General features: G+C 46.0%; 1 protein-coding gene across 4 annotated transcripts; it reads right to left on the bottom strand.

Moving 5' to 3' along the window:
• Positions 1 to 4,973: 4,973 nt before the first annotated feature.
• On the bottom strand, positions 4,974 to 25,811 carry letm1 (leucine zipper-EF-hand containing transmembrane protein 1). 4 transcript variants are annotated; one of them, XM_030117135.1, is made up of 14 exons: positions 25,490 to 25,811; positions 19,553 to 19,610; positions 18,339 to 18,843; positions 16,053 to 16,196; positions 15,755 to 15,892; positions 15,106 to 15,309; positions 14,901 to 15,020; positions 13,986 to 14,117; positions 13,738 to 13,896; positions 12,777 to 12,899; positions 10,303 to 10,437; positions 9,991 to 10,184; positions 8,241 to 8,397; positions 4,974 to 7,954 (listed from the first exon to the last, which is right to left on the bottom strand). In XM_030117135.1, the coding sequence occupies exons 1-14, from the start codon at positions 25,572 to 25,574 to the stop codon at positions 7,802 to 7,804; spliced, it is 2,307 nt and encodes a 768-aa protein (XP_029972995.1). In that variant the 5' UTR covers positions 25,575 to 25,811; the 3' UTR covers positions 4,974 to 7,801. The 4 variants fall into 4 exon arrangements, with proteins under 4 accessions (XP_029972995.1, XP_029972997.1, XP_029972996.1 ...); XM_030117137.1 differs by having other exon boundaries at positions 8,241 to 8,379; XM_030117136.1 differs by having other exon boundaries at positions 25,496 to 25,811.

The following is a 25,811-nucleotide window of genomic DNA, read 5'->3' as shown; positions in this document are numbered from 1 at the left end:
TTGGACTGGGCGCTGGTGGGGCGGGGGTGAACGTTGCCGGGGCGGAAAATTTGCCCCTCCTGACCGCTCGCAATATTTTGTGCTGCTCAAAACTTTCGGAGCGGCAGGAGTTCCCCTCCAGAAACATCAGCGGTGGCCGAGCGTTTACGGCGTTGCTTTAACGGGGGCCAGCTTCTGTCAAATGGTGGTGAACGGTTCCGAGCGGTGATGAATTTTTTTCAGCGCTCCAGGAACGATGCAGCACAGTTCGGGCGGTGTGACCGGGCCTTCAAGCAACAAGAAGCTTTTACTTTAATCTTAATGCTCTTACTCAGCGGCTCCTTTATTTTCTAAATTCCATCATTTATTCGGAGGAAGATGCTCAATCTGGATGCTACTGGGGGGAAGAGTCTGTTTTTTGTTTGTTTGTTTTTTTTAAGTTAAAATATTTCATTTAAAGCTTCCTACATTCTGTTCATCATTTCCTTGTTTGGTTAAAAATGTGGAAAAGTGTTTAGGATTGGATTTGAAATTTGTGCTGAAACACAGAAATGCGATTGATCCCAGAAAGTGAGAACATATTTAAAAAGTTTACTCTTTAAAATTTTTAATCATGAACTCAGTTTATCTGGGGCAACATGAGGTCCGCTGCAGTTTTTCAATAATGTCAGCTGTTCTATTGTGTTTTTTTTTTTTCTCTCATTTAAAAATAAATAAAAAATAAATCTTTTGGGATTAAATTGAGGTAATTTTCTTTTTCTTCGTCATTAAAGTTTCTGCCTTTTTTCATCTGGTTCAGATTTTAGATTCAGTCTGAGATCAGAGTTCATAAAAATAAAGAGAATTCTGTGGTTTTGAGGGAATCTGAAACTCATCCAGTCCGTTTTAATGGTTCAAAGCAGCGAAGCGGTGGAGTCACGAAACATGGCGATGAGCAGGGTGGCTGGTTCGATTCCTCACATTCCTTCACAGTGGAAGCGCTTCAGTTCCAGAGTTGAAATCCAGCAGAAGGAGAAGTTTCTCCCTCCTCATCACATTCCTCCAGTTCACCAGGATTCACTCATCTGAACAGGCAGACTCTGACATCTAGTGGCCAGCCTGCAGACTGCAGGAAAGCCCTGTTGAGTTGCTCCTGAGCAAGGCAGCACAGCCCAGCATTCAGTCCCAAAAACACCGTTCTGTTTTCATAAATGAACATTTTTACTTTATTTGTCACTTTTACTTTTCTTTATCACCTTTATCGACTACTGCTGTAAACGACATGTTTTGTTCCTGTAAACTTTTTTGGACTTAATTCTGTTTTGTGCACAAATTTAAAAAATCAGTTTTAAAAGTTCTGAGTTAAAAAAAAAAACAGGGATCAGATCCCCAAATCAATGCAATGTATTTAATAAAAATCAGAAACTGTTTTTATTAAAGATAAACAGATTTCAGTGTAGGGGCCGCTAAAGTTTATCAGTGGTTAATTATTTGCATGATGACAAGTGTGTGTGTTCTCAGGTTCAGTTAATTAACTGTTTTATTTTTACAGATTGCACCTTTTAACCCTGGAGGAGGAGGAGGAGGAGGAGGAGGAGGAGGAGGAGGAGGAGGAGGAGGAGAAGAAGAAGAAGAAGAAGAAGAAGAAGAAGAAGAAGAAGAAGAAGAAGAAGAAGAAGAAGAAGAAGAAGAAGAAGAAGAAGAAGAAGAGAAAGAAGAAGAAGAAGAAGAAAGAAGAAGAAGAAGAAGAAGAAGAAGATTCTCGGTTGAACCAGACGGGTCGGTTAGTCTGGTTCAACCCGAGTTTTGGTTGCGAGAACTCAGTCGGTCACATCGTCTCTCTGTGCATCTTCTAACTCTGGAGACATTTTGCATAAAAGTCCCAGCTTCTTGATCCAAAACAGATCACTGGAAGTCTGACTGGTGATGATCAGGGGTGTCAAACATGAGGCTCGTGGGCTGAAATTGGCCCGTAAGACTCTCCAAACCAGCCAAACCATTACGCCAATGGTAAAAAAAACAACAAAAAAAACATGAAACAGTAATTTATTTTATTAAATAAATGTCTTTATAGTAGCAGACACAACAGTGCTCGATGCTCCGGATCTAAACTGGGCGATTACTTGTCTGTTTTTCACATTTAGAGACTCACAGCCTTAAGAATCACTTCAAAAATGAAGAAAATCTGGAGTCAAATTGCTGAATTCTGACAAAGAAGAAGAAGAAGATCCAGTCATGTGACTCAGACCTTGTAATCCTTGTTATGTCTACGATCCCTGTAATCCCTGTCCACCCTGTAATGCACATAATCCCCGTGATTCCCCCGATCCCAGTGATCGCCATGATCCTTGTAATCCCCGAGATCCCTGTAAAACTTGCGATCCCGTAATCCCTGCTATCACACAGTAGCTGTAAACCTGGTGATTGCTGCAACCCCTGTAATCCCAAGATCCCTGTAAACCTGGCGATCACTGCGATTCCTGCGATCCCCATAAACCCTGTAATCCCGTCTCCGTCCAGCCTGACTGAAGTGCCGTGTCCAGCAGTGGTTCTGGTGTTCTCTGCTCGCCGCCTGGTGGCTCGGGCCTCGCCCGCCTCCCGCTTCGTCGCCGTGGGAACAGCAGTTGAGCGGAAAGACAGATGATGCTTTTATTCTTCCAAGAAATCATAAATGAAACTTTTGTTTTTGCAGTAAAAGGAGTTCAAAGCGGCTCTTTAAGCTCTGGGAGGCGTGACGACACCGATCCGCCGTTTTCACGCTCTTTACAGGCTTTTGTTGTGTTTTAATGCGGAATCACAGCTCTTGATTTATTTTCCTCCCTCCAGCAAACAAACAAGCAGAGTTTCCATCTGTGCTTCAAATGAAATCAGCGTCGTAAGAATTCACTGTAACCTCAGTCGCCTTCAAGATGTTCGCAGTTCTTTCTTTTTGAGAGCAGAAAAACAGGGAGGCTTGGAGAAGTGAAGCTAAAGTGCAGATTTTACACAATGTAAGGACTTCGAACGTGACAGTAAAACGAGGCACCTGTGACGACGCGTGAAGACGATCTGAGGGACAAAGAGGGATTTCCATGAACATGAAGAGAGTTCTTCCTCCATCAGGTGGGATTTTCCAGGCGATAACAGTCTTATGTCACTTTTCTAAAAGGAGGACTTGTTTCCCATCAAGGCTCCCAGCTGATCTGGGAATGTCCCACTTGGTTTCCCAGATGGACCGGAAACAAGAAATTAAGGAGAAACATCAAGAAGAGAACAATCAGTGTGTTCAATCAAAAAGCACAGGACTGCAGTCCTGAAAGCACTAAATAAAAACAGAGACGAATTTCAAAATCAGACTGTTTGGGAACAAACAGGAAGTGACGGCGCCGGAGAGAAGCTCTCTTCCTGTCGTCCTCTGGCTCTGACGGCCGTGAAGATCCGGTCTGAGCAGTCCCATCCTCACATTCAGTCCACAGATCTGAGAGAACGCCGGCAACGTGACGACAGTGCATGTGAGGCGTGCACGTCCCCAGCAGTGTCTGATTTACAGCTGATTCTCAGGGAAACGGTTCATGAAGCAGTCAAACCGTTATTTTTTTTTATTGTTAATGTTCCCAGTTTTTAATTTTGTTTTTTAGATAATTATTTCTTGATCTTTACAAAGTAATTAAGAAAAATGCAGAACTTTAAACTCTCTCTGCAGTAGTGGGCGTGTCCTTAATCTGCAGCCAATCAAAACAGCTTGTTCACTATCTAAGCCCCGCCCACTCCAGTGCAGTTTCGCAGGTCTTCTCTGATCCACAGCGGCTCCAGCAGCAGACCTTCACCAGATACTGAGAATCTCCACCAGTTCTGGAAAACACCTGATCGACTTGGTTTTTCCGAAAAAAACATGCAAACGATTGATAGATATTATCGAAAACGATCAAATTACCCTTGATAATCTGAAAAAAATGTTGCACACTAAATGTTGAGTAAAGTGGAACTGTCGTCCAAAAGACTCCGCGTGAGATCCTGACAGCTGAACGTTCTTTCCTCACATTAGAAACGTTTTAATCACTGTCGCTGATTGATGCCGAGCGTCTGATCAAACCGTTGCTTTAATGAAACGAGCTGCAGAGCTGCTGTCTCCCTTAGCGTTAGCATTAGCCTGATCTAAAACAGATCAGTTTATTTTTACATTTGTTTAAAGAACATGATGAGAGGATCCACAGCCGGAGTCTTCTGCGCTCTGATAATCGATCGTCCTGCTCTAGAGCCGCTTCACAGATGAACTGAGGCTCTGAAGCAGTGAAGGATGGAACCGAGAGGACGGACTTCCTGTCCCATGTCTGCTGAACGGCTGCGTGTCGTATTTACAAAAGTCATACAAACGTTAAAACTTCTCCAAAATTCACGTTTCCTCGCGCGGCTCTGAAACAGGCGGCTTGTCTTCTTCACACTGAAGAACCTCGGAACCCTGTTTACCTCTGGAGCCCAGAGACCCTTCAATCTGAGACCCCCCCCCCCCCCCCCCCCCCCCCCCCCCCCGCTCCCGGGTGAAATGCATGCTGGGATGCGTGGAGGATGGAGACGGGGTGAAGGGACAGCGGACATTTAACAGTCTGAAATCAACCGTGAGAAAAGGCAGCATGGAGGTGGAGACGACGGAAAAACAAGAAACAAAAAGCTAAAATCTTTTTAAGAATATCTTCTTTGTAATAGCAAACAATTGTTATTTATATTTAAATTTTCATTATTGCTCTCCATAAATAATTTTGATTCCTTTTTTACTCTTTCACAAACATCCAAAAACATTTATAAAACATGTATGAACACTTTTTCCAGCTGAATCTTTTAGATTTTATCTCTTACTGTTCATTTTAATCAAGTCTTTCTTTTAAAAATAAGGTTTAGATGTGTTTTTTCCCCTTGATTTAAACAAATATATCTTCTCTGCGATTCCTACCTTTTAATAAAAAGCAATCAATTCTGAAAATGTGACTGTTTTTCTTCTGAAGAAAAGAAACAAGAATAAAAAAAAATCAAACCAAAAGTAACACAAGATTATTCACAATTTATTCAAAACTATGATTTTTTTAACACAAAATTTGTGTGAAAAAGAAAAGAAAAAAAAACAAACGGATACATTCAATTGAAGATGAAGTAAAACCAAAGAGCCGCTCGTCTGTTTGCCCTGCATGACTCCGAGTGTCGAGAGGAAAACGGGAAAAAAACCTGATCCAATAAATAAATAAATAAGAGAAAACTGTCAGACGAGTCCCTGACGAATAAATTAACCTCATATTAAAATGACCAAAACGTCCAGTAGGATATGATTATAGCCTTTTGTTTGTGTGTTTTTTTAGATTTTGATTGAGTTTGTTTTAGTAGAAAAGTGTGTTTTTATTCCCAGAAGTCTGTGTGTGTGTGTGTGTGTGTGTGTGTGTGTGTGTGTGTGTGTGTGTGTGTGTGTGTGTGTGTGTGTGGTGTGTGTGTGTGTGTGTGTTAATCTCCTGTGAGCTGAAGCAGAGACGACGGCGTGTCGTGAAGACAAGGATGCAAAGTGGAAAAAAAGCAACAGAAGCTCCGTCCGGGACGAACTTTGGTGTGTCCCTGAACGCACCGCGAGACGTTCAAGTTCCAGATCCCTGCATGTTCCTCGTTTAACAATTAGACTCTCTACTCCAAAAAAAAAAAAAATGGCAGCAGAATGCCGTCTTCTTTAACGCAGATCCAACTCAGAGCAGCACGTCTTAAATCAGCACCTAGATAGGATTTTAATCTACAACTTAAAAAAAACCAACTAATTTTTGTTCGTTATGGTTTGGTGTTAAAGTCGTGTTTTTGCCCATTTATTTGTTTCCATCACGATTTCTTTGAAGACTTGATGAAAAAGGCATCTTTCCCCACACGCTCGCTCACTTAAAGCTCATTTTTAAATCAGAATTTCAGCATTTCTGGTTTTTTTTATAACTAAAGTCTCTCTTAAATGATTATTTCAAAACCATTTAAATGTCAGACCGTGTTTTTAATCCACTATAAATGTGGAAAATGTGAATACCGTGTCACAAACTGAATTTATTCATCATAAATGATAAAACAAACTAAACACTATTAGCTGAACTACTGAAGATCAATAAAATGACTCGAATTCTATTCTTTCTCCATTTTAAGGGAAAATGTTTAACATAAAATCTTCACCATGAATAATTTGAACTTTGCAGCTGAAGCGTCAGATTAGTTAATCCGTTGTGAATTGATGGAATAAATGAGATTTTCTCTGCGTTGTAATGTTTACACTCCGAAGCCAATCAAGGTTTTGATCGTTATGTTGCCTGATTTAGTCTGAAAAACAAGATTTTCAAAATAAAACAGGTGTGTGTCTGTGTTTTGCATGTCGATACCTGGTGTTTATTTGTTCATTTGCATGTTTTTTGTTTTTATGTATGTTTGCCTGCCTGTTTTTGTATGTAGATATTTTGTGTGCTCAAATGTTTGTATGTTTATTTGCGTAATTATTTTGTTTATATGTTTATCTGCATGTTTGTTTGTCTTGCATTCATTTCTTTGTGTTTTTTGTTACGTTACACAAATTTGTAAATCGGCATGCTTATTAATGTGCGTATACGTTTTGTTTGTGTGTTTTGATGGTTACTGAGCCGCTGAAACGATTCCTGACCGGCTGGTTTCCGTCTCCACTCTTCGGCGCAGTATTTTACTGTATTTTATGGGGATGAACTGTGAAAGTTGTGGATTAGAAAAGAAGCAGCTGCTCTGCCGTTTAATCTGAATTCATCCTGAGGAATCTACAAACATTCAGTGCAAAGAACAAAAAAGGAAAAGAAAAAAAGAGGAGCGGATCAATTCAAACTCTCCATCATATACAGACGAACTCCTCAAACTAACTCACGGTTAGGTCAGAGCGTAAATATATCCTGGAAATACTAAAAAACTAAATAAATAAACCAAAGTATATGTGAGAAGGCCACTTTAGCGCAATCAGTCCTCCACTCCTGAGCTCAGACGTGAGAGACGAGCTTCCCGGCAGCTTCTGACACACATTCAGCTCATTTTATTCTTTTATCTCCGTCAGGATAGAAAATAACCACAATCTGCTCGATACTGTGCAACTGGACTACTTTACAAGAGGATGCTGAAGAGCTGCACGTCGCCCGGGTGACGGATTCACCCGAAATATCCAATATTCAACGTTAATTACAGTATTTCTCTTTAATACTGAAGGAGGAGAAGCTGGTTTCCACCTCACCGGGACTGGATGTGTGAAGGAATGATAAGAAATGTGTCTTCAGAGTGAGTCCAGCTCCAGCGGCGGAGCTGGACCCACGTCTTTGGTTGGAGGAAGCGTGTCGACCTCGTCTAGCCGCTAACCAGCTACACCGTCTGAGGACGGCCCAGAAAAACACACAGGACGGACAAACACCATGAAAGAAAAGAGGGTGGAATGGCGGTGGCGATGTTCACTGTGCAAAAGTCCAGAAATGATCGCTCATTTCTCTGAGATGACGGCGTGAATGAGGTGAAAAGGCAAGGCGGTCTGACCTGCGACCCTCATCTCCCGGCTGGACGCCTTCAGGCAGCGCTTCCATAAATCACTGTGTAGATTTACACAAAACTAAATATGAACATATAGCATTATATTCTCCTCCATATTGTGCATTTTAGAGCAAAAAGCCTTTGTTTGTTTTTTTTTTATAATCTATTATTAAACCTATTTCAGAAGTTATTTTTCCAGGGAGGCGTCGTCTCTGTGTGAAGGCAGCGGCTCGTCCTCCACCTACCAGGTAGCAGCCACACCTGGCTTCTTGTTTTTTTGTTTGTTTGTTTGTTCTGCATGCGAGGACAGAAAGCAGAGCTGGTGGAGTTAGCTGTTGAGCGTGGCGGCCTGCTCCTTCTCCGCCTTCTCTTTGGCCTTCTCCTTCTCCATCAGCTTCTCCTCCTTCTGCAGCATCACCATGATGTCGGCCACCTGCGAGGTGGAGATGTCGATGTCCTCCTTGTCGATCAGCTCCACCACCTGGACGGAGAACCACACCCATCAGATCCGCCCGGCGATCGACGCAACGGCTTCACCACACACACAAACATCAGCTGAAATACCTGGAACCTTCAGTCTGTGAACCTGGAACCTATATCTGGCCTTGAGCCAGCAGCAGCTGTGGTTGTGTAGTTAGAGCAGACTGAAGGTTGTAGGTTTGATTCTCCATGTGTCAAAGTGTCCTTAAGGAGACACGGAGACAGAAACTGTCCCCTTCCAGTGTCTCCACTGTTTAAAGCCCGCCGCCCCCCCCGTGGAGACGCACCTTGATGACGTCGTCGATGTCGATCTTGCCGTCCTTGTTGTCGTCCAGCGCCTCGGCGATGCTCTGCAGCTTGTGCTCGGGGATGTTCTGGATCTGCCGCATGACGGCGATGAGCTCGTCGATGCTGATCAGGTTCTCCCTGAAGGTGTAGAACAGACTGCATACAGGAAGCGGTTACCAACCCGGGAAAAGGGGGTAAAATGCGGTGGAGAAGGCCTGAGGCCAGCATGCTGCATTCAAGGTCTGATTGGGGCCGCCTCGTTTGGGCGCACGGCGCCGGGTTTGGAACGTGGATTCAGCTGCAGCTGAATGCAGAACGCTCGTCTTCACACTCACAGCTGCACCAGACGGGTTTCAACAACCGGATCCATTAGTCTTATGAGTCGAGGGTCCTGTTAGCGACATTTAGTGCGTCTAGCAATCAAAATCTGACGTCTAACAGCACGTTTTTCAAAAAAACGTGTCTCGTCAAGCAGATTGAGGTGATTTCAGTCGTTTACAGACGGCTTAGTAAAACGCTGATCTCCAATCAGTCAGGATGTGATGTTAGAAAGTGTGACGAGCAGGCGGGCGTTCGCCGCGGCGGGGCTTACCTCGAGCCATCGCGATATTTAGCAAAGAATAATCTGCAAAATTTCACATCTGTTAGAATTTGGAAATTTAAAAAAAATAAAAGAATTGATTTAAAATTTGTTTGCTTTTCAGGGGGAATCTCTCTTTTTGTTCACGTTTGATCTCCACCACCATTTTACAATGAAAGGAGATGAAAGATGAGGATGAGGATGATGAAGGTGAAGGTGAAGGAAACAGGGCGAAGCTGCCATGAGAGCTGCAGTAACAAACAATCCACTGAGAACACCAGACACTTCTCCGAGCCGCTGGGATGAAGCCGCCGTTCCCCAGAACCTGGAATCGGCTGGATTTCAGTTCTGATGCTCGACATGACGAGCAGGCCGCCGTGGAAACGGGCGGCGGGGACGGCGAGCGGTAAAGCCATGGAGATGGAGACGGCCGAGCGGCCGAGGCGGCTGATTTAGGGACAATTCTTACCAAGTACAGGCTTCTGAAAACTGTAACGCTGCCTGCAGGTGTTGCTCTGGTTAACTGAAGCGAAAATGCTCACAAAAAGTAAGATTATGTTCCAGTAAATGTTCAGTTATCAGGAGATTAAAGCTGCTGTTGGTGAAGTGAAGGAATTACTGTATATTCTGGACCATAAGTCACCATTTTTATCATGTTCGTTGGCTTTATCACACTTGAAATGGTCAGAATTCTCACATTACAGTCGATATTTTAACAGACATCTTGGTAAGATTTTGTTTTTGCAGTTTGTATGATTTCAGATCCGTCAAAATTATAAAAATTTTAGTAGCTACAAGATATTGTGGGAAACATACTGTGTAAGATTTAGATTTTATGAAGCTTCACTTCACCTGAAACAGTCTAATAAGTCAATATGAAAAATGAAGTTATGATATGCTATGATACTCAGAGAGGTCTGTTTAGTTCCTGGAGGTTTGGTGATTCCTCCGGTTGTACCGGAGCCGACAGCTTGATTATATGAAATCTCAGGTAATTTAATAACGAGCAGGAAGTCATGTGGGATAAAGAGATGATTTCCACCTGAGCGAAGCGGCACAGCCTCCTAACGGCAGCTTGCAGAACGGCGAAAAGCGACTTTCCAGAATCAGAGTCAACAGTGGATTTTTGAGAGGCGAAGCTTTGCTGGGAGCGAAGAGGAGCCACTCACCCTACGGGCGGCGTGGAACCGCTGTCCACCTGGCCGTCCAGGATGACCTTGTCCTTCTCCAGCTCCCCGATGATCTTATCGATCCGGCCGATCATTCGGTTCACCCTCTTGGAGAGACGCTTGCTGGCCTTGGACTCCTCCAGAGCCTTCTCCTGGCCGGTCTTGGACAGCTCCTTCTTGATCTCCTCCAGGTCCTGAAACACACGAGCATGAGGCCCCACGTGCACGAAGGACCGACGCACACACTCATCAAGTTCCAGGTGCACAGCGAGCTGAAGCCTATCTGCAGCCTGCTGCGGGCTGCGGACTCACCTCGTTGTACTCCTGCACGTCGTCCTTCAGCTCCTCCAGCTCCTCCTTCTCCAGCGTCAGCAGCTTCTTCTGCTCCTTCAGTTTGGAGCAGGCGTCGCTCAGCATGTCGATCTCCTCCTTGGTGATCTCCTCGCCCTGAAACACACCGTGAAGCTGAACTAACCGGACTTCTGTCTCACATGACCAGTAAAACTACCAAAACAAGCTCCACTAACAGTCCAGAGAACACTAAGACTGTTTATCTGCTGATTCAACAAACAGAAGACCTGCTCACAGCTGGAAATGAAGCTTGTTGTATCAAATACTGAGAGAATATTCAGTGTGCTGCTACTTGAGATCCATTTATTAATTTGTCTCCATTGAGACGCGTCGCTCTCTAGTTTCATTCTACACTGTAAAATGAGAATTAGGATTTCCAACTTTCTAAATCTAACACTAAATCCAGTTCAGAACACACACACACACACACCAGCACCGGGTGGAGGACATGAGGGGCTACAGAGGGAGGGTAGTGGGAGGATCACCGGCCCCAGGACGGAGGAGGGAGGGTCAGTCCACGCAGACGGGGGTCAAACAGACCCTGCACCTCTGCTGATCCAGGTCTGAAGTATTTAAAGCTGCAGCAGGAAACGACGTCAGCAGAGCGAATCTATTCTGGAAACTCTGACCTGAGATCCAGTGACAGCCGCCAGCTGAGCGCTTCTTCACAGACGTGTGGGATCGGTTTACATTAATAATAAACGTCTGGGTGAAAGAGTTCAATGAGGCTTTAATGCATCAAATGAAGCAGATTTCAGTTCTGTCACTTTTTATTCTGGTCTATTCCATCCTGTTTCTCCAGTTTATTTCACTTTATTAGGTCAGTTCTGTTCTATTATTTCATTCTATTCTATTTAAGTCTATTCGGCTTTCTGTTCATTTCATATCAGTTCTTTCCCTTCTGGTCCACTTTATATTATTCTTCTAATTCAACCGATTCCAGTTCATTAGATTCTACTCTTCAACTGTAACTCTCTCTAATCTACTGGCTTCAGTTCTGCCCACGTTATTCAGATCAAAACTATTCCACTTAGTTACATTCTGATTTCTATTCAGTTCTATCCTCCAATTCGATTTGAATCTGTTCCCTTTAATTCTATTATAGTGTATTAAATTATATCATTCTAATCTAATTAGTTCTATTTTATCCATGTTATGTAATTTAATATGATTCAAATTAATTGAATTCAGATTCTATTCAACTAGAATAATAGAATAAAACATCCTGGAATAGAATCAAACTGTTTGCTCTAATTCTGATCAGTAGTATTAGATTTATTCTTATCCATTCAGTCACAGTTTGATTCTGTTCTGTGTTCTCATGACTCTATTCCATCTATTCTACTCTGCTCTACTTTCCTCGACGTTCTGATCTTTTCCATTCTATTCGTTCCAGATCTGTCCTCGTCCTTTCTGCTGTGACGTCTGGAGGTTTGGCCTGAATGTTGACAACTAAATAGAAAACAACCATAATCAGATCCCAGCCATCACAGCTCGCCTCTAACTCCCTCCGCCTGCTTTTCATCAAACCCAGTGGAGCGTGTGGTTTTTACTCTCTTCTTCTCTGGTGTCTGAACGAGGCGGACTCCCGGGCGGTTTGACCCACGTCTGCGAGGCTCAGAGGAACCGGCGTTATGAACGGGGTCCGTCGGGGAGGAGACACTCAGGGAGTTCAATAAAACCAAACCTGGAAGCGCAGGAACGCCTGCCACTGTTCAAACTGCGTGACGAGGTCAAAAAAACAGCGAGAGACGACACAAAACGTCAATATTCAGCTTTTCACGAACTCACTCAGTCACAACACGTTATCATCCAACAGAGAAAACAGCACCATCACTGAGGAAATGTTGAATTTATGAGTCTGCATTGTGTGGAAACGGATGTTTCAGGAGTTTAGTTTACAGAGAAACCGAATAGTCCAATCACTGGTGGATTTTAAAGGTTTTTCAAGTCAGTCGCAATAAAAACAATTAAATAAAATCTCTTGTATGATGCACAACAGACTAAAATCAGATAAATATCACAAATTCTAGATTAAAATATTCTTCAAATAGGATTTATTTCTTTTTTGATATGAGGGAAAGGTTCTTCTGTTCCAGTTTATAAACTACCAGGTGCTACTTTTCCACAGTACGATGTGAGATCTGCATAAAAAACGCCACAAAAAGTGTTAATTTGCTTCGGCTGATGTGCTGAGATGCAAAATGCATTGATATATTTCTGCAATTCCACTATTTATTTCATCAGATTTTCTCACTTTTTTGTGCTCATTTTAAATATGAATGTTGTTCAGAATCATTGCATATTATTGGTGATGGCTTTAAAGTAGGAGTCAAAAGTTATAAAACCAGGAACATTCTGACTTGTAAATATCCCGGAATCACATCTGCTCGTACAGGAAGTAGCCGCGTTGCTGCCGGATGTGTGTTTCTCACCTTCATGCTCTCTATGACCGGCGCCACGTCCCTCAGCGTCTCTGAGCTCGTCTCGGTCTTGGACAGCGCCGCCGCGGCCCCGTTCCGCTTCATCCTGTCGGCTTCCAGCCCCACCTCCTCCCCCTGCAGGACACAGCGCAGCGGATCAAACATCCACAACATGGGTGATAAACATCACTTAACATCACCCTTACAGACTCCTCTGAAGCCCAAACAAACCCCACAATCTGATTACATTATGACACCAGAATGGATTTCCTTGAAACATTTACTGCAGAACAGCAGCTAATGACTATAAAGTGTGCGTTAAATATGTATTTATAAAGAATCTAAGAGCTAAATTCAGAAAGCAGACTCAATGAATGTCTATTATATCTCCTCCACAAAACATACTGAAGTAACACACGCCAGGAATTCACTGCAAACTGTTCAAGACAGATCAGAAAACACTTATTGTGGTCAGTGATTTCACAGACGCGTAGAAAAAGGTTCAAGTTTCTCTTTGAATGAACATGATCAGGGAAAGTCATGTAGCTTTAATCTTGTATTGAAGTTGGTTTCACACCACTGTAGTTTACGGTCTAGGGGAGACAGACCTAATGAGAAACCAACTCCAACAGTAAACTGGTGATTATCAGTCAGATAAATGAGGAATTATGGAGTTTAATCACCTGGATCCTCTGATTTAATCTTTGTCCATAGAAATATGCATCTGTGTATTTTATACAGTAAAAAGAAAAACAATAAAACTTTATATATTAACAGTAAGTGCCCGCTTACGGTCTTCTGTGGACGACACTTTGGGATCTGCTTTAGGGAAAACTTCGGGGGGCAAAAAGGAAAAGACCAAAGCCAGTCGACACGACACCATAAAAGCAGAGGAGATGAGAGAATCCATCCTCCTCCAGTCAGAAGCAGGGAGGAGGGCCCTCGCCTCCCGGACGCCCCGCAGAGCCGTTACCTTGGCAGCCTTCTCGGCGGCGTCGGCCAGCCTCTCCATCTCCCGGTCCTTGTTGTCCTGGCGTATGGCCGCCTCCTCCTGCAGCGTCGTCTCCACTTTGGTCTTGTTGTCCACCTTGGACAGCTCCATCTCCGCCACCATCATCTGAGCCTCTTTGGTCTGGAAAGGGAGGAGAAACGGCCTTTTCATTGTCCTCGCCTTCGGCTCACGGCGCCGGACGCGGCGGACTCCCTGCCGCGGTGACGTACCACCATCTCAGGAAGCGTCTGCAGCGTGGTTTTCAGCTGGTCTGCAGGCGACAGCGTGTCGGGCAGGAACATGGCGCGGGACAGGAGCAGCAGCGAGGTGGGGATCTGCTGGTTCAGGTGCAGCTCCAGCCACTGCAAAGAGGGAGAGCCGCACAGTCACTTTACACTCTTAAATACACACTTCCTGACATCCATCTGTGTTAAAACTTTAAATAACCGCTCAAATTTAGCCAAACAACTTCAGATAAAAAGATCCAATGAGTCCAAACAGCAAGAACTTCCATGTTTTTTCTTTTTCTTTCATGTGCTTTGACGATAAAATAGTTACAAATTGGACAAGTTCTTGCTTGGATTTTTTTTTTTTAACTAATTCTAAGGTTGTTGAGCATAAACATAGAGCTGGAGTGGCTTCTGCACAGCCGTTTGCTTTATGAGGGATTGGAGGGATCTCTGAGGTCTGCTCCATCACAAGTTACTGTTTAATCTCACTCAGATCGCTTCAGCTTCATTTATGAAAAGTCAATGAAACCGAACCCAGCAGTCCAGCTGGAGCACTGCAGACACAAAAACACCAGAGGAGAAATGAAATCACTACAATCAACGATAACCTAAAAAGGAAATGTAGTGTTTACATAAGTATGTGTTTGAGTTGAGTTTGATGTGAATCCAGATGTGTGTCCAGATGTGAACTCTAACACTGGCCATCCAGCTGTGTGTCCCCCTTCTGGCCATCCAGCTGTGTGTCCCCCTTCTGGCCATCCAGCTGTGTGTCCCCCCTTCTGGCCATCCAGCTGTGTGTCCCCCTTCTGGCCATCCAGCTGTGTGTCCCCCTTCTGGCCATCCAGCTGTGTGTCCCCCTTCTGGCCATCCAGCTGTGTGTCCCCCTTCTGGCCATCCAGCTGTGTGTCCTCCCACCTGGCTGAGCTGCTCCCTCAGACGCTCCTCGGTGACTCCCAGAGCTCTCATCCCCCGGACTCGGCAGGCCGCCTGCACCTCGTTGACGTTCAGGCTCTCCACTCCTTCCTCCGCGATCAGCTGCAGCGACAGCACAGAGCTGTGTTAATGAGGCATTCTGGGAGCTACCCTCCTCTGGCAGAGTGAAGACGGGAGGCGCCGGCACCTTGTCGTCGGCCTTGATGGCCCGCAGCTTCATGATGAGCTGGAAGCGCAGGAAGTTGTTGGTGCCGATGGACTGCAGCTCCAGCAGGCGGCACAGCGCCACCAGCTGAGGCCGGGTCAGGTTGTCCAGGGTCAGCTCGTCCTCGAACAGCTTGGAGAACTTGATGATCTGCTCGTTGCTGGGACGCTCGCCGGAGTCACGGATCTGCAGCGACGGAGACGTTACAGTGCAGAAACCCTCAAAGTCAGATTTTAATGCAAAAGTAACTTGAAAGACATTCAACATGAGTTCAGGCGGATAGTTTTCACCTAAATCTTCTTAGTTACTTACATTTCTTATTATTATGTTATTCAACCACCTGCATCGTCAGATGGGATCAGATCCAGTTCCAGAATATGTTTATTGTAACACAAATGTAATTATATAATAGAATAAATTATCATTTTAAAATATTTTTTATACAAAATGTACATTAAATAATTATCTAAATGCATCAGAAATCAATCAAATCTATATTGAACTAATGTGTGCAGATAGAGTAAAGAAATGCTTCAATGTGGATGAAATAAACAGACTGTAGTTCTTGTATTGACCACCAGGTGGCAGCAGTGAGTATGAGTGTGTGTTTGCCTCCTGGAGCCACACTGACCTTCTGGAAGAAGGTGGAGAACTCCTCGGTCACGGTGTCCTGCGCCACCTTGTTCCTCAGAGCGATCTCCTCGATGGTGTCCTGTAAGAACTTGGCCATCTCCAGTTTGACCCTCAGCTCCTTTTTCAGCCGCTCCTCCTTCAAAAGAGAAAAGAAAAGGGAAGGTTTGAGGGCGGCTGAGGGGAAACCGCTCCTCCGGTTCCCGTCCGGCGGCGGGATGACGGAGATGACCGGAGAGTGAACACACCCGTCCAGGCCACGGATCGGATCCAGACCGGATCCCAAAGCTCGGGCTCACCTTCTTGGACTGCGTCTCGAAGGTGGACGGCAGCATGTTGGGGAAAAGCTTGAGCGCGACGGGAAGCAGGAACTCCATGAAGGGGACGATGATGAAGACGAGGAAGGGGAGAAGCCGGAAGACGTCCGCACACGTTCTGAGGAACTGAGCAGAAAACAGAAACCGGGGTCATTTCTTTGGGGTACTTTTCATGCTTTGGGCTGTAATGTGTGTGTTCCTCCAGCAGAGGGCAGCAACAGGTTGAAACGCTGGACGTGTTGATCCGCTCTTCCTTTGTCTCCTGCTCCAATCACCCTCCTCTACTCAGCACTTCTGACCCTGCGGCCACGATTTGACCAAAGTGAACAATCTGCCTCACAAAGTTTAAAAAAAAATCAGCGCATTCGATCCAACAGGAAGCGTTTTAGTCTGCCGAGACGTGAACAGAAGCAGCGGTTCGACGGCGGTCGGCCTCAAGGCGTCGCTGTAGCGCCCGGCGGCGGCTGAACGGACCGGCCCGGGACACAGGAGGCCACAACACGGGTCCTTTCTAGGCCGGTGGGGTGAAGGATTGGGGCCGGCCGGAGTGAAAAGGCCTTTGTCCACGGCCCATTGACATGTATATCGTCTCCCAGAGTGTCCCATCGGGGGGACGGGGGGTTAAAGGAGGAGCGGCTTTAAACGGAGGCCTGAGTGTTGGGAGTGAATATGAAAGGAGCAGATTAAGGAGGAGAAGCAGGTTTGGGTCAGATGAATGAGGTGTGGAGGGGTTCAGGAAGCTCACAGGGAGGCTGCTGCATCTCAAAAGGTGCAGGAGGGGTGGGGGGGTCGGGGGGGGTCAGCGGGGTCAGGGGGGGTTTAATCATCATCAGCACCACCGCCAGGCTCCGAGGCCTCTGAAGATCTTAAACATTCTCCTCTGATCCCGTCACGATTTCACTGGGATCGACGGGTCCAGTCCAGTCAGACTGCAGTGTTTACATGGCGCCGCTGTAATCAGATCAGCCAGTGATGGGATTACTTGTGGTAAACGTAAACGTACTGAATGACTGTAAAGTCCAAGGTTCAGGCTAAACGACGACGTTTCAGGCGAAAACACGTCGTTTATGTGTTTTTAGAAAAGTTTAGTGTTTACGGGGAAACTTTTTGAAAACTTTGTCCATCGATTGAAACGGCAGAAACACTGAAAACAGTGTGAACAGACTTGGAGAACTTTATAAAAGTTGCATTTTCATCATTTTCCAGAGACGGAGAGTTTTAATTCTATCTTGGCAGCTGTTTTCAGACTCTGACTGCTGTTGTCATGTAAACAGACAACGAAACACCACAAAGGTTTTACATTATCACTTCAAAACGGCATCATGTAAACCTCTTGAGATGTTTCTTTTTTCCACAGATTGGAACTTTTAAGTGATTTGATCAGTTAAGACCATCAAATTAAGAATTAAAAAGTCCCTTCAGGATGTTTTTTGTGATTTAAGTCGAGGAAAATGTGCTCCAACTGCTCCTTGTCATTCATTCATTGAAGTCGATGTAAATGACCTGCTTGCCGGGATCGGCAGGGGGCCGATCGACCCCTCACACCTTCCAGATGATCACGGTTTGTTCGCGTGTCGTCTGAATGTTCCCCGTGTGGCGAGCAGCACGGCCGACCTGCTCACCTTGCCTGAAACGACGCCTCCGTGCCAGAACCTTGATCAGATTACTGCAGAGCAGCGGGCCTCCCTCAGCTGCTCTGCACGTCACACACACCCCCACCGGTGAAAACCCGGCGTATCCAGTTACCGCAAGGATCGCATATAAGTGAAATCGACCGGTTTCCACTCTGTATTTAACAGTAAATTACAAGATAATGTGAAGTTAAAACTAGAACCCACAGTCGGTATGAGCTGAAGTTCAGTCAGACTCAGGTTATGCTGAACTGTGAACCACAGGAACTGAGGAGGTGTTGAAGTTTTGGACTCCGTCTCACTTTTTGCTCTTTATCTCTTCCCGCGGTTTAAGCTGAGAAAATAAACGCAGCGTGAAGCGAACGTTAAACAACAGCTTCTCCCGTCAGCAGCTCAAGCTTCAATCAGGCGGCTCAACCTGCTGAGCGTCTGGTGAGTAAACAACTCAGCGTTCAGCCAATTCCCATAATTGATCCAGTTAGAGGCGGTGGATTAAACATTAAGGAGCAAGACGTCTGAGCTGTTTGCTCTGATGTTTCAGCTCCTCGCCGTCCTCCGCCGCGCAGGGGAGACGCTTCGTTTCACTGAGAGCAGTGGCCATAATGACCGTGCGTGTCCCCCCGCCCCCCCCCCTCACCTGTCTCCTCTCGCGGCGGGACAGCGGGTGTCCGTTCAGGACCCTCCACAGCATGCGCCCTGCGATGGTGGTGTCGATCCACAGCAGCCGGAAGCCGTGGTAGTAGTGCTTGACCTCGTCCAGGACGCGCTGCCGCAGCGTCCGCCGGGCCGGCTCGGCGTCCAGCGTGGGGCTGTACACCGGCCCCCCCTCCTCCAGCTTCTTCTTCTTGTCCTTCAACGAGCGCAGAGACTTCTCCACCTTGGAGTCGTCCCACCTCCTGCCGGAGGCGTGGATCCACCGGACGCCGCGGACGTCCTGCGGTCGCGCTATCGTCCACCGCGCCCCCGCCGCGATGCCGGGGTACGAGGACGAGGAGGAGGACGGGGACGGCACCGCCACCAGGGCGCAGTAGAGGCGCTGAGAGTCCGAGCTCAGGCAGGGAGCGGCGGACTCGTCCGGCGGCGGGAGGGACGGACCGAACGAGGAGAGCTGGGACAGACCGCTGAGCCGGAGGCCGTCACACCTGAAGACACACACACACACACACACACACACACACACACACACACACACACACGCAACGTTTCGAAAATGATGTCTGTTCACACGGAAATGGCAGAAACGCTAACATGGAAGACATTAGCGCGTCAGGCCACTAGGGGGCGCTGCTGGGGGGGAAAACACAGAGATTATCCAAACTCAGTATTATGAAATGAAGCGGGATATTTCTATAAATATACTTAAAAAAACAAATAAATTACTTTACATTGAATACATTTAAATGCTAAAGCAAAGATCAGGTCGGTTAACCTGAATTTTAAGTAAGATTTAGAAAAAAAACTGATAAAATACATTCAAACAAATGTTCTACTAACCAACAAGGCACCAAAATAGCTGAAACGTTTAAAGATGTAATTATACAAAGTGCAAAGAATATAAGTTGAAGCAGAAATGGACCCAAAAATTGAAAAAAGAAATTAATTACAGTTCACAGGAATACTAAAACCAGAGAATAACACGGCCCTAAAGACTGATATGACTGTACAGGTTTTAAAAAGCATAAAATAAGGGTATTCTCACAGAAGAAAAAGAAAATAAAAAAGTTCAACAAACAACAACTTGGAAGGAAAATGTAATGAATAAAATGAAAAATGTGTTTAGAAAATGTAACTGAATTAAATAAAGTTCAGAGAATCGTTTATTAAAGCTGCAGGTTTTGTTGACAGACTCACTTCTGACTGGAGAGTCTGAGGCTCGTGCATTTGAAACAGGAACCGTCCTGCAGTTTCCCTGAAAGATGAAAAAAAAAAACATGAGCTCCAGACAGGACACACACACACACACACACACACACACACACACACACACACACACACTGACAGAGTATATGCAGCTGTATCATACTCCAGCCTGCAGTCACATGCACTGAAGTCATGTTATGTAATAACGCAGCAGGCTGTTACTCTTTTACGTAACAGTTTGTATATGAGACTGGATATGGTGTGTGTGTGTGTGTGTGTGTGTGTGTGTGTGTGTGTGTGTCATTTGTCTTTGTACTGTCTGAAAGGTAACTAACAATACTCATTAACAGTTCGTGATAACGGGCTTTCAGATGAAATTTCAGGCTGAACCTAAAATGCACTCTGACCTTTCCAGGTGACCTTAATGTGACCTTCTATTTATGTCTGAATGTCCAACTGTTTCAGTGTTTTTCGCACAACTTCCTGTTTGTTTTCTAACAAGGAGTACTATGGAAAGATTTGCAATTTGTGTTTGATCCAGGACTGGATCAATGAACGTCCTTCGAGGTGGAGGCCTGACAGTGCGGCTGGAGGTGAGTCTGCAGAACTGAATGGTACAGGGAGCAGCCCAGGCCTCCAGTCATCGAGCTCTGGATGAGCAGTCCAGGCCTCCAGTCATCGAGCTCTGGATGAGCAGCACAGGCCTCAGGTCATCCGTCAGGGAGCACGGTGCTCCAGCAGCATGGAGGAGGCATCATCAGGGAACTGCTGCTGCAGGCTGTGACACCTCAAATGGAGAAACCTGCACTTTCTCCAACTTCAATTTTCACTTTAAATGCAGTGAAGAGTTTGAAAATGCTGAATATCTACACAGTTTTTTTTTCTTCCATAAATTTGAGCCCGTTCTGAGGAGAAGAGGCTGTTTTTCCTCTCGGGTCTTCGAAACGGGCGAGGCCTGCGGGGCAGTAAAATGGAGAAGCTCTCCTCTGAATATCTGAGCTCTCATCTGTGGTTCACACCCTCAGAGGCCCAGCGCGGGGCTCAGAAGGGGGGAGGCGGGCCCCCGGGGCGCTCTCGGCCAATCGGAGGCAGGCGGTGGGCGTGGCCCCGCCCCCTTCCAGCAGCTCTCACATGGCCCGCTGGAGCGGATCCAGGACCAGGCCGGGACCTACAGCATTTACTGGAACAGCGTCAGCGACTGTAGCACAGAGAGAAACCGCTGGAAGGGGCGGGGGAAAGGAGAGCGTCTCCTCTGTGGGTTATTCCACCTCATAAAGCCCCCGGCCCCCCTTCAACTCCTCCACCCTCTGGAAATAACGACTCTGCACCACAACTCCAACATTTCACACATGGAAGCAGAAATTCAAAGGCAAAATCTCAACACATCCAAAAAAAAACCCTGCAGTTTCCTACGGAGCTGTGAGAGGGAGGAACCTCCTTCTGGCTGGATTGATTTTGATTAGAAATGAGCAATGAGTGAGTTTTTCCAAGAAAACTTCACCCTCTGATCCATGAGGTGTTTTTTTTCTGTGCATGTTCCACCTTGTCTCTCACTGGATTGTCTGTAATGACTAACGGCTAACGTCACTGATTAACCATCCCTGGAGGACAGGTTTATGTTCATCACCGCCTCCTGTCAACATGCCAAACAGATTATGAGATAGTAATGTAAATACAGGCCATCTTAATTTACTCTGTGTATTTATTCACACATTTATTACCAAAGAGTGGGAGAAAGCGCTGGAGTGTGTATGACGTTGCCAGCTGGTCAGGGATCAGCTGTGAATAAAGTCATCTATAAGATTAACGGATGAGCGCAGTAAGTCTGCATATGTACAGGAGAGGAGTCACAATCCCGCAAGTTTAATCAAAAAAATGCACCAAATTCTAAAGTTTTCAAAGATGCCTTTTTTTTTTTACCCCACAACCCAAACCTGATCTTTGATCAAAGAAAGGAAGCCTAGTTCATCAAATGTGAAGAGGAGAGGATGAAGGAAGCCTCTGCGGAGGTGCTGTTGGCCAAACAGTCATAGGTAACGTATTAGCAGGGCGCGGCGGCATCTCATCGCAACGAGAGCGGGGCCTCGGGCCGCCGCACCGCTGAACCCTGACCTCCTCGAGGCCGTGCAGAAACGCTGCTCAAACTGAAGTGAAACATTGACTCGACTGAGCCGGGAGCTTTCCACTTCCTGTCAGGTTGAAGGTTGGTGGTGAAACATCAGACTCTGATGTGACGACAGGAATCAGGTGTGGCGAGCTTCCTCTGCCGCGGCGCAGCCGCCGTTTGTTTTCACGTTTTCATGAATGGCGAGTTAATGATTAGCAGTAGGTGGAAGAAGAAGCTCTGCTGACTGTGTGTGTGTGTGTGTGTGTGTGTGTGTGTGTTGAACTCTCTGACTCATGCTCGGGTCCTCGACAGTTCACACTAACCGGGGAAAGCTTCACACTCCAGCAGTGCTTCTCGATTTGATCTGGAGTTTCCTGATGTGAGTGAAGGGGAGGAGCTGATCTTCCCGTTTGACTGTTTGACCCACAGCCTGCAGCTGTCTGCAAACACTGCTGTCTAATTAAAAGTCCTCACGAGCCCCGCGGCAGCTTTTATCCACTCCTGTGACGAGACTGGGATGTCACACGTCACTCGAGTCGTCTGAGAATCCGACAGAACCTGAAAACAAGCGGCTGTGGTGGGAAATCGGTTCAAGTTGAGGGAAGAAGCCGAGCGCACGTCACTCTGCCATGCACGTGAGTCCGCCGTGCACAGTATGTAGGTTTATGGAGTCTTTAGCGTTGGGGGTCTGGTTTCACCATCGCCATAAAACATGGCGTTTCTGGGTCATTTCCCGTCCGACTGCAGACAGAGAACCAGCTGGACTCCCGTTTCAAGGCTTCTCAGGCATTTAGAGCGCCGCGGCGCACAGACGTCACCTTATCACAGCTTTATGGCGTGTCCTCCGCATGTTGACTCTGTGTTAGATAAAGCTCTAATCTTCAGCACCAGTGACCTTCCTGCCCTCTGTTGAGACATCTGGCCTGAAAACCTCCACACACATCGTTCTACTGTTCTTATCGGAGGAAGTTTCAGAAAAATACTGGACTAAAAAGCTTGATTTGGAGGAGACAACGTGGACCAGTGAAGGAAAATCATTCCAATATAGAGTCAAGGCTTCCCTGAACTGGAAGCCTGAAGACACAGGAACGATGAGCAGGTTTTTATTGCTTCACTGGATCTTATTGTCAAAGTTATTTAGAAGTTTGACAACCAAAGTTTGTTTCACAGCACGAGACGAGAAGAAGGTGGTGATTTCAGAGTCAACAGCCTGAGGCCTTGTTTTCACCACGACTTCAAGTGAAAACACAAAATCTTCATTGGGTTTAAGGGTGTGTTTACACGACAACGGTGCTGAGAGCTACTGACAACAGAGCTTTTTTTAAAAACGGCTCCCAAGGTGGAACTTCTTGAAAACGCTCCAATTCCATCGCAGTGTAAGCAGTGCGCCTCTCCGCCGGCCAGCCTCAGGTCTCAGGTGGCGTTACACCAGGCGCTGACCTTCTGCGATTCGTCTGATAATCTGGGCCTGGAGCCAGGAGCGCGCTCTCCACTCCAGACAGACAAATCCCCATCTATCTATTTATAAGCGCAGCGCGGATGCATTAAGGAAGCACGGCGCTCCGGCTGTTGGTGTCTGCGGCTCCATGGATCCCGTCAGGTCTCCGCCGCTGTGGCCGCTGTAAACCTCAATACGACATGAGGGACATGTCGCCCCCAACACCAAGTTAATCTGATATTATGCACCTATACAGTAGGAGGCTGGTGGGGGGCTGGAGTCCAACTCAGCTTATTATAGATGAAGGCAGATTACCCAGGAAAACTAATCTGAATCAGATTAAGGCTGCGCTATAGATTACTCTGGATGTGTTTCTCATTGGAAGGGCTGATGCAAGTAAAAACATCAAGAACAGGCACCATCGTATCAAATCCAGCCAGATGTGACAGAATGAATGGGAGATAAAGTTAATTATTATGATCTGTGTCTGCAGAGTTTGAATAGAGAAGCAGTTTGCTGGGGTTTTTTTTTTTTTGTTATTTTTGACCTTTTCTTCCTTGATTTTGTGCTTCTGGTTTCAGTTCGCAGTTCAGAAACTCTTTCACCACACGTTCACTTTGTGATAAACTGACCAGATTGGCTGAATAATGTTGCTTCATGTTCTGCTTGAAAGTGTTCAACATCAGAACAATGAAGGTGCCTCAAAGGTGATGCCAAAGAACATTTAAAACTTCGCCACAGCTCTGCACCATCGCTGTTGTTTGCTACATTTTCCATGTTGCTTTAGTCAGAAAGGAGACAGTCGTTTCAATTTCTCATGCCTTATTACGCAAAAGAAGCCATGAATCTTCTCTTACAGTGTTGACGATTCATAACATCCCAAAGAGAAAAACTGGACACCATTCACACAGCGCAGTTCGAACATCAGCTGAGACTGCACACGGTGGTGCAGTCAGCGGGTAGCAGCCTCATCTCACAGTAATTAATCTGCTTAATTCTGTGTGCAGTTTGCCAGTTTTCTAATTCTAATTTTAGATAAATCGTATTTGGAGGTTTACAAAACGCTCTGAATGGATTTTAAAAACTGACCCAGCCGTTATCAGAAACCTGAAACACACACACGACAGTGTGTGGAAGAGCAGTGTGGTCGTTACTGTTTAGTTACATCGGAAGTAAAAAGAAGAATCCATTAAGAGAAAACTGGCAAAACTCCATATTCAGTCAACAGTTTAAATCAGACCCGGGCTTCGTTTCAACTCGCAGACCACACACACACACACACACCTGCAGGGCACTGAGATGTCATGAGCCGAGGGAAGCTCATGTGACTAGTGCTTTAGCCAGTGTGCAGGGTTTGAGCTTTTGGGTGTTTCCTTCCCAGTGAGTGTGAAACGTGACAGAGCGTCAAAACAAACAGAAGCAGCTGACAGACGTGCAGCAGAAACGGCAGCTTCAACAGCAGACCAGTTCTGACGCCAGACGCTTCTTCTGCAGTCAGAAAACAAGCCTGCATCCCCAAACCGATGCTGGACCAGAGGGGAGCGACACAAGCCGTCTCACACACTGCCTTTTATTGTGATCTATATTCTCATTGAGGAGAGATGAGTAGACGTGATGGCTCTGAGCTTCATATGGAAAATCAAATGTACACGTATGTTTAATTACCCATTAATGCCTGAAAAACGTGTTATGCTGAAAAATACAACCACCTTTACTGTATTTTGGCTAGAAGAAAAGCATGCCAAACATGTATTTTTCATATCAGCCACTATGAACGCAGCACCGATGCATTTTGCAGCATCACTGTTCCTCTGCATCAGAATGTCAACAACAGCAAATGAGCAGCAGCACGAGGAGAGACTGCTCCTTTAGAAAAGGTATAACGGTGCATCCGAATCCCTGAATGACCACGAGCTCATCGCAGAGCCTCAGAAACATGTTTCTGTTGTTTTCCCACCTGGCTGGGGTGACATGAGGACACACAGGATGCTGGATGATCGGAGGAGCCTGCATGCCATAGCAACAGCATCCTCTCATCCCCTCACCCTGTCATCCTCCCCTCCTCCACCTCCTCCTCCTCCTCCTGCAGGAGAGATGGGGGCGCTCGCCAGCCTGTCCTCGGATAACCTCGCTGCTTCATTCTGTTGTGCCTTTCTCATTGATGCTTTACAGTCCGCCGTGGCTTCACACAAAGCAACTGCTGACCATCAGTTTGAAACCGTGACACGGGGAGAGTTTTCAGACGGAACTGCTGTGATCTGACGGTTCGTGAAAACAAACGGGGTCGAACTGGGACCACCAGCCCTGCTAGCTAAAAATTTAGCTTCAATGTAAACATTAAAACCAACAGGAACAACAGACACGTTCGCCACAGAGGTCTTACCTTTACCTTTTCGGAACTCATTCTTTAAAGACCGGGAGGTTTTCATTAAAGGTGCCCGGGACCTCGTAAACAGGATTAACGCCATTTCTCCGAAGTCGATGATTTCTCGAACAGTAAACAGTGAGTCGCGGCTGGGTTCGCCCGCTGGCCTCCTCCTGCTGCCTCAAAGTGCTCCAAACTACCGCGGCGCATAGAAATCCTCCGATTCTAGAAGTCTGTCAACAAGCTGCGCCGCATTTCTCAGTGTTTCTGGAGTAAAGCGAGTCCATGTCAAGTCCTGGGAGAAAAGGTGTCCGTGTCATGTCCTTCCTCCTCCCCAGCG

The sequence above is a fragment of the Salarias fasciatus genome, chromosome 19 (assembly GCF_902148845.1).
Source record: "Salarias fasciatus chromosome 19, fSalaFa1.1, whole genome shotgun sequence".
NCBI classification, from domain to species: Eukaryota; Metazoa; Chordata; class Actinopteri; order Blenniiformes; family Blenniidae; genus Salarias; species Salarias fasciatus.
The sequence above is the reverse complement of the archived record's forward strand: the minus strand, read 5'-3'. Positions and strand labels throughout refer to the sequence as shown.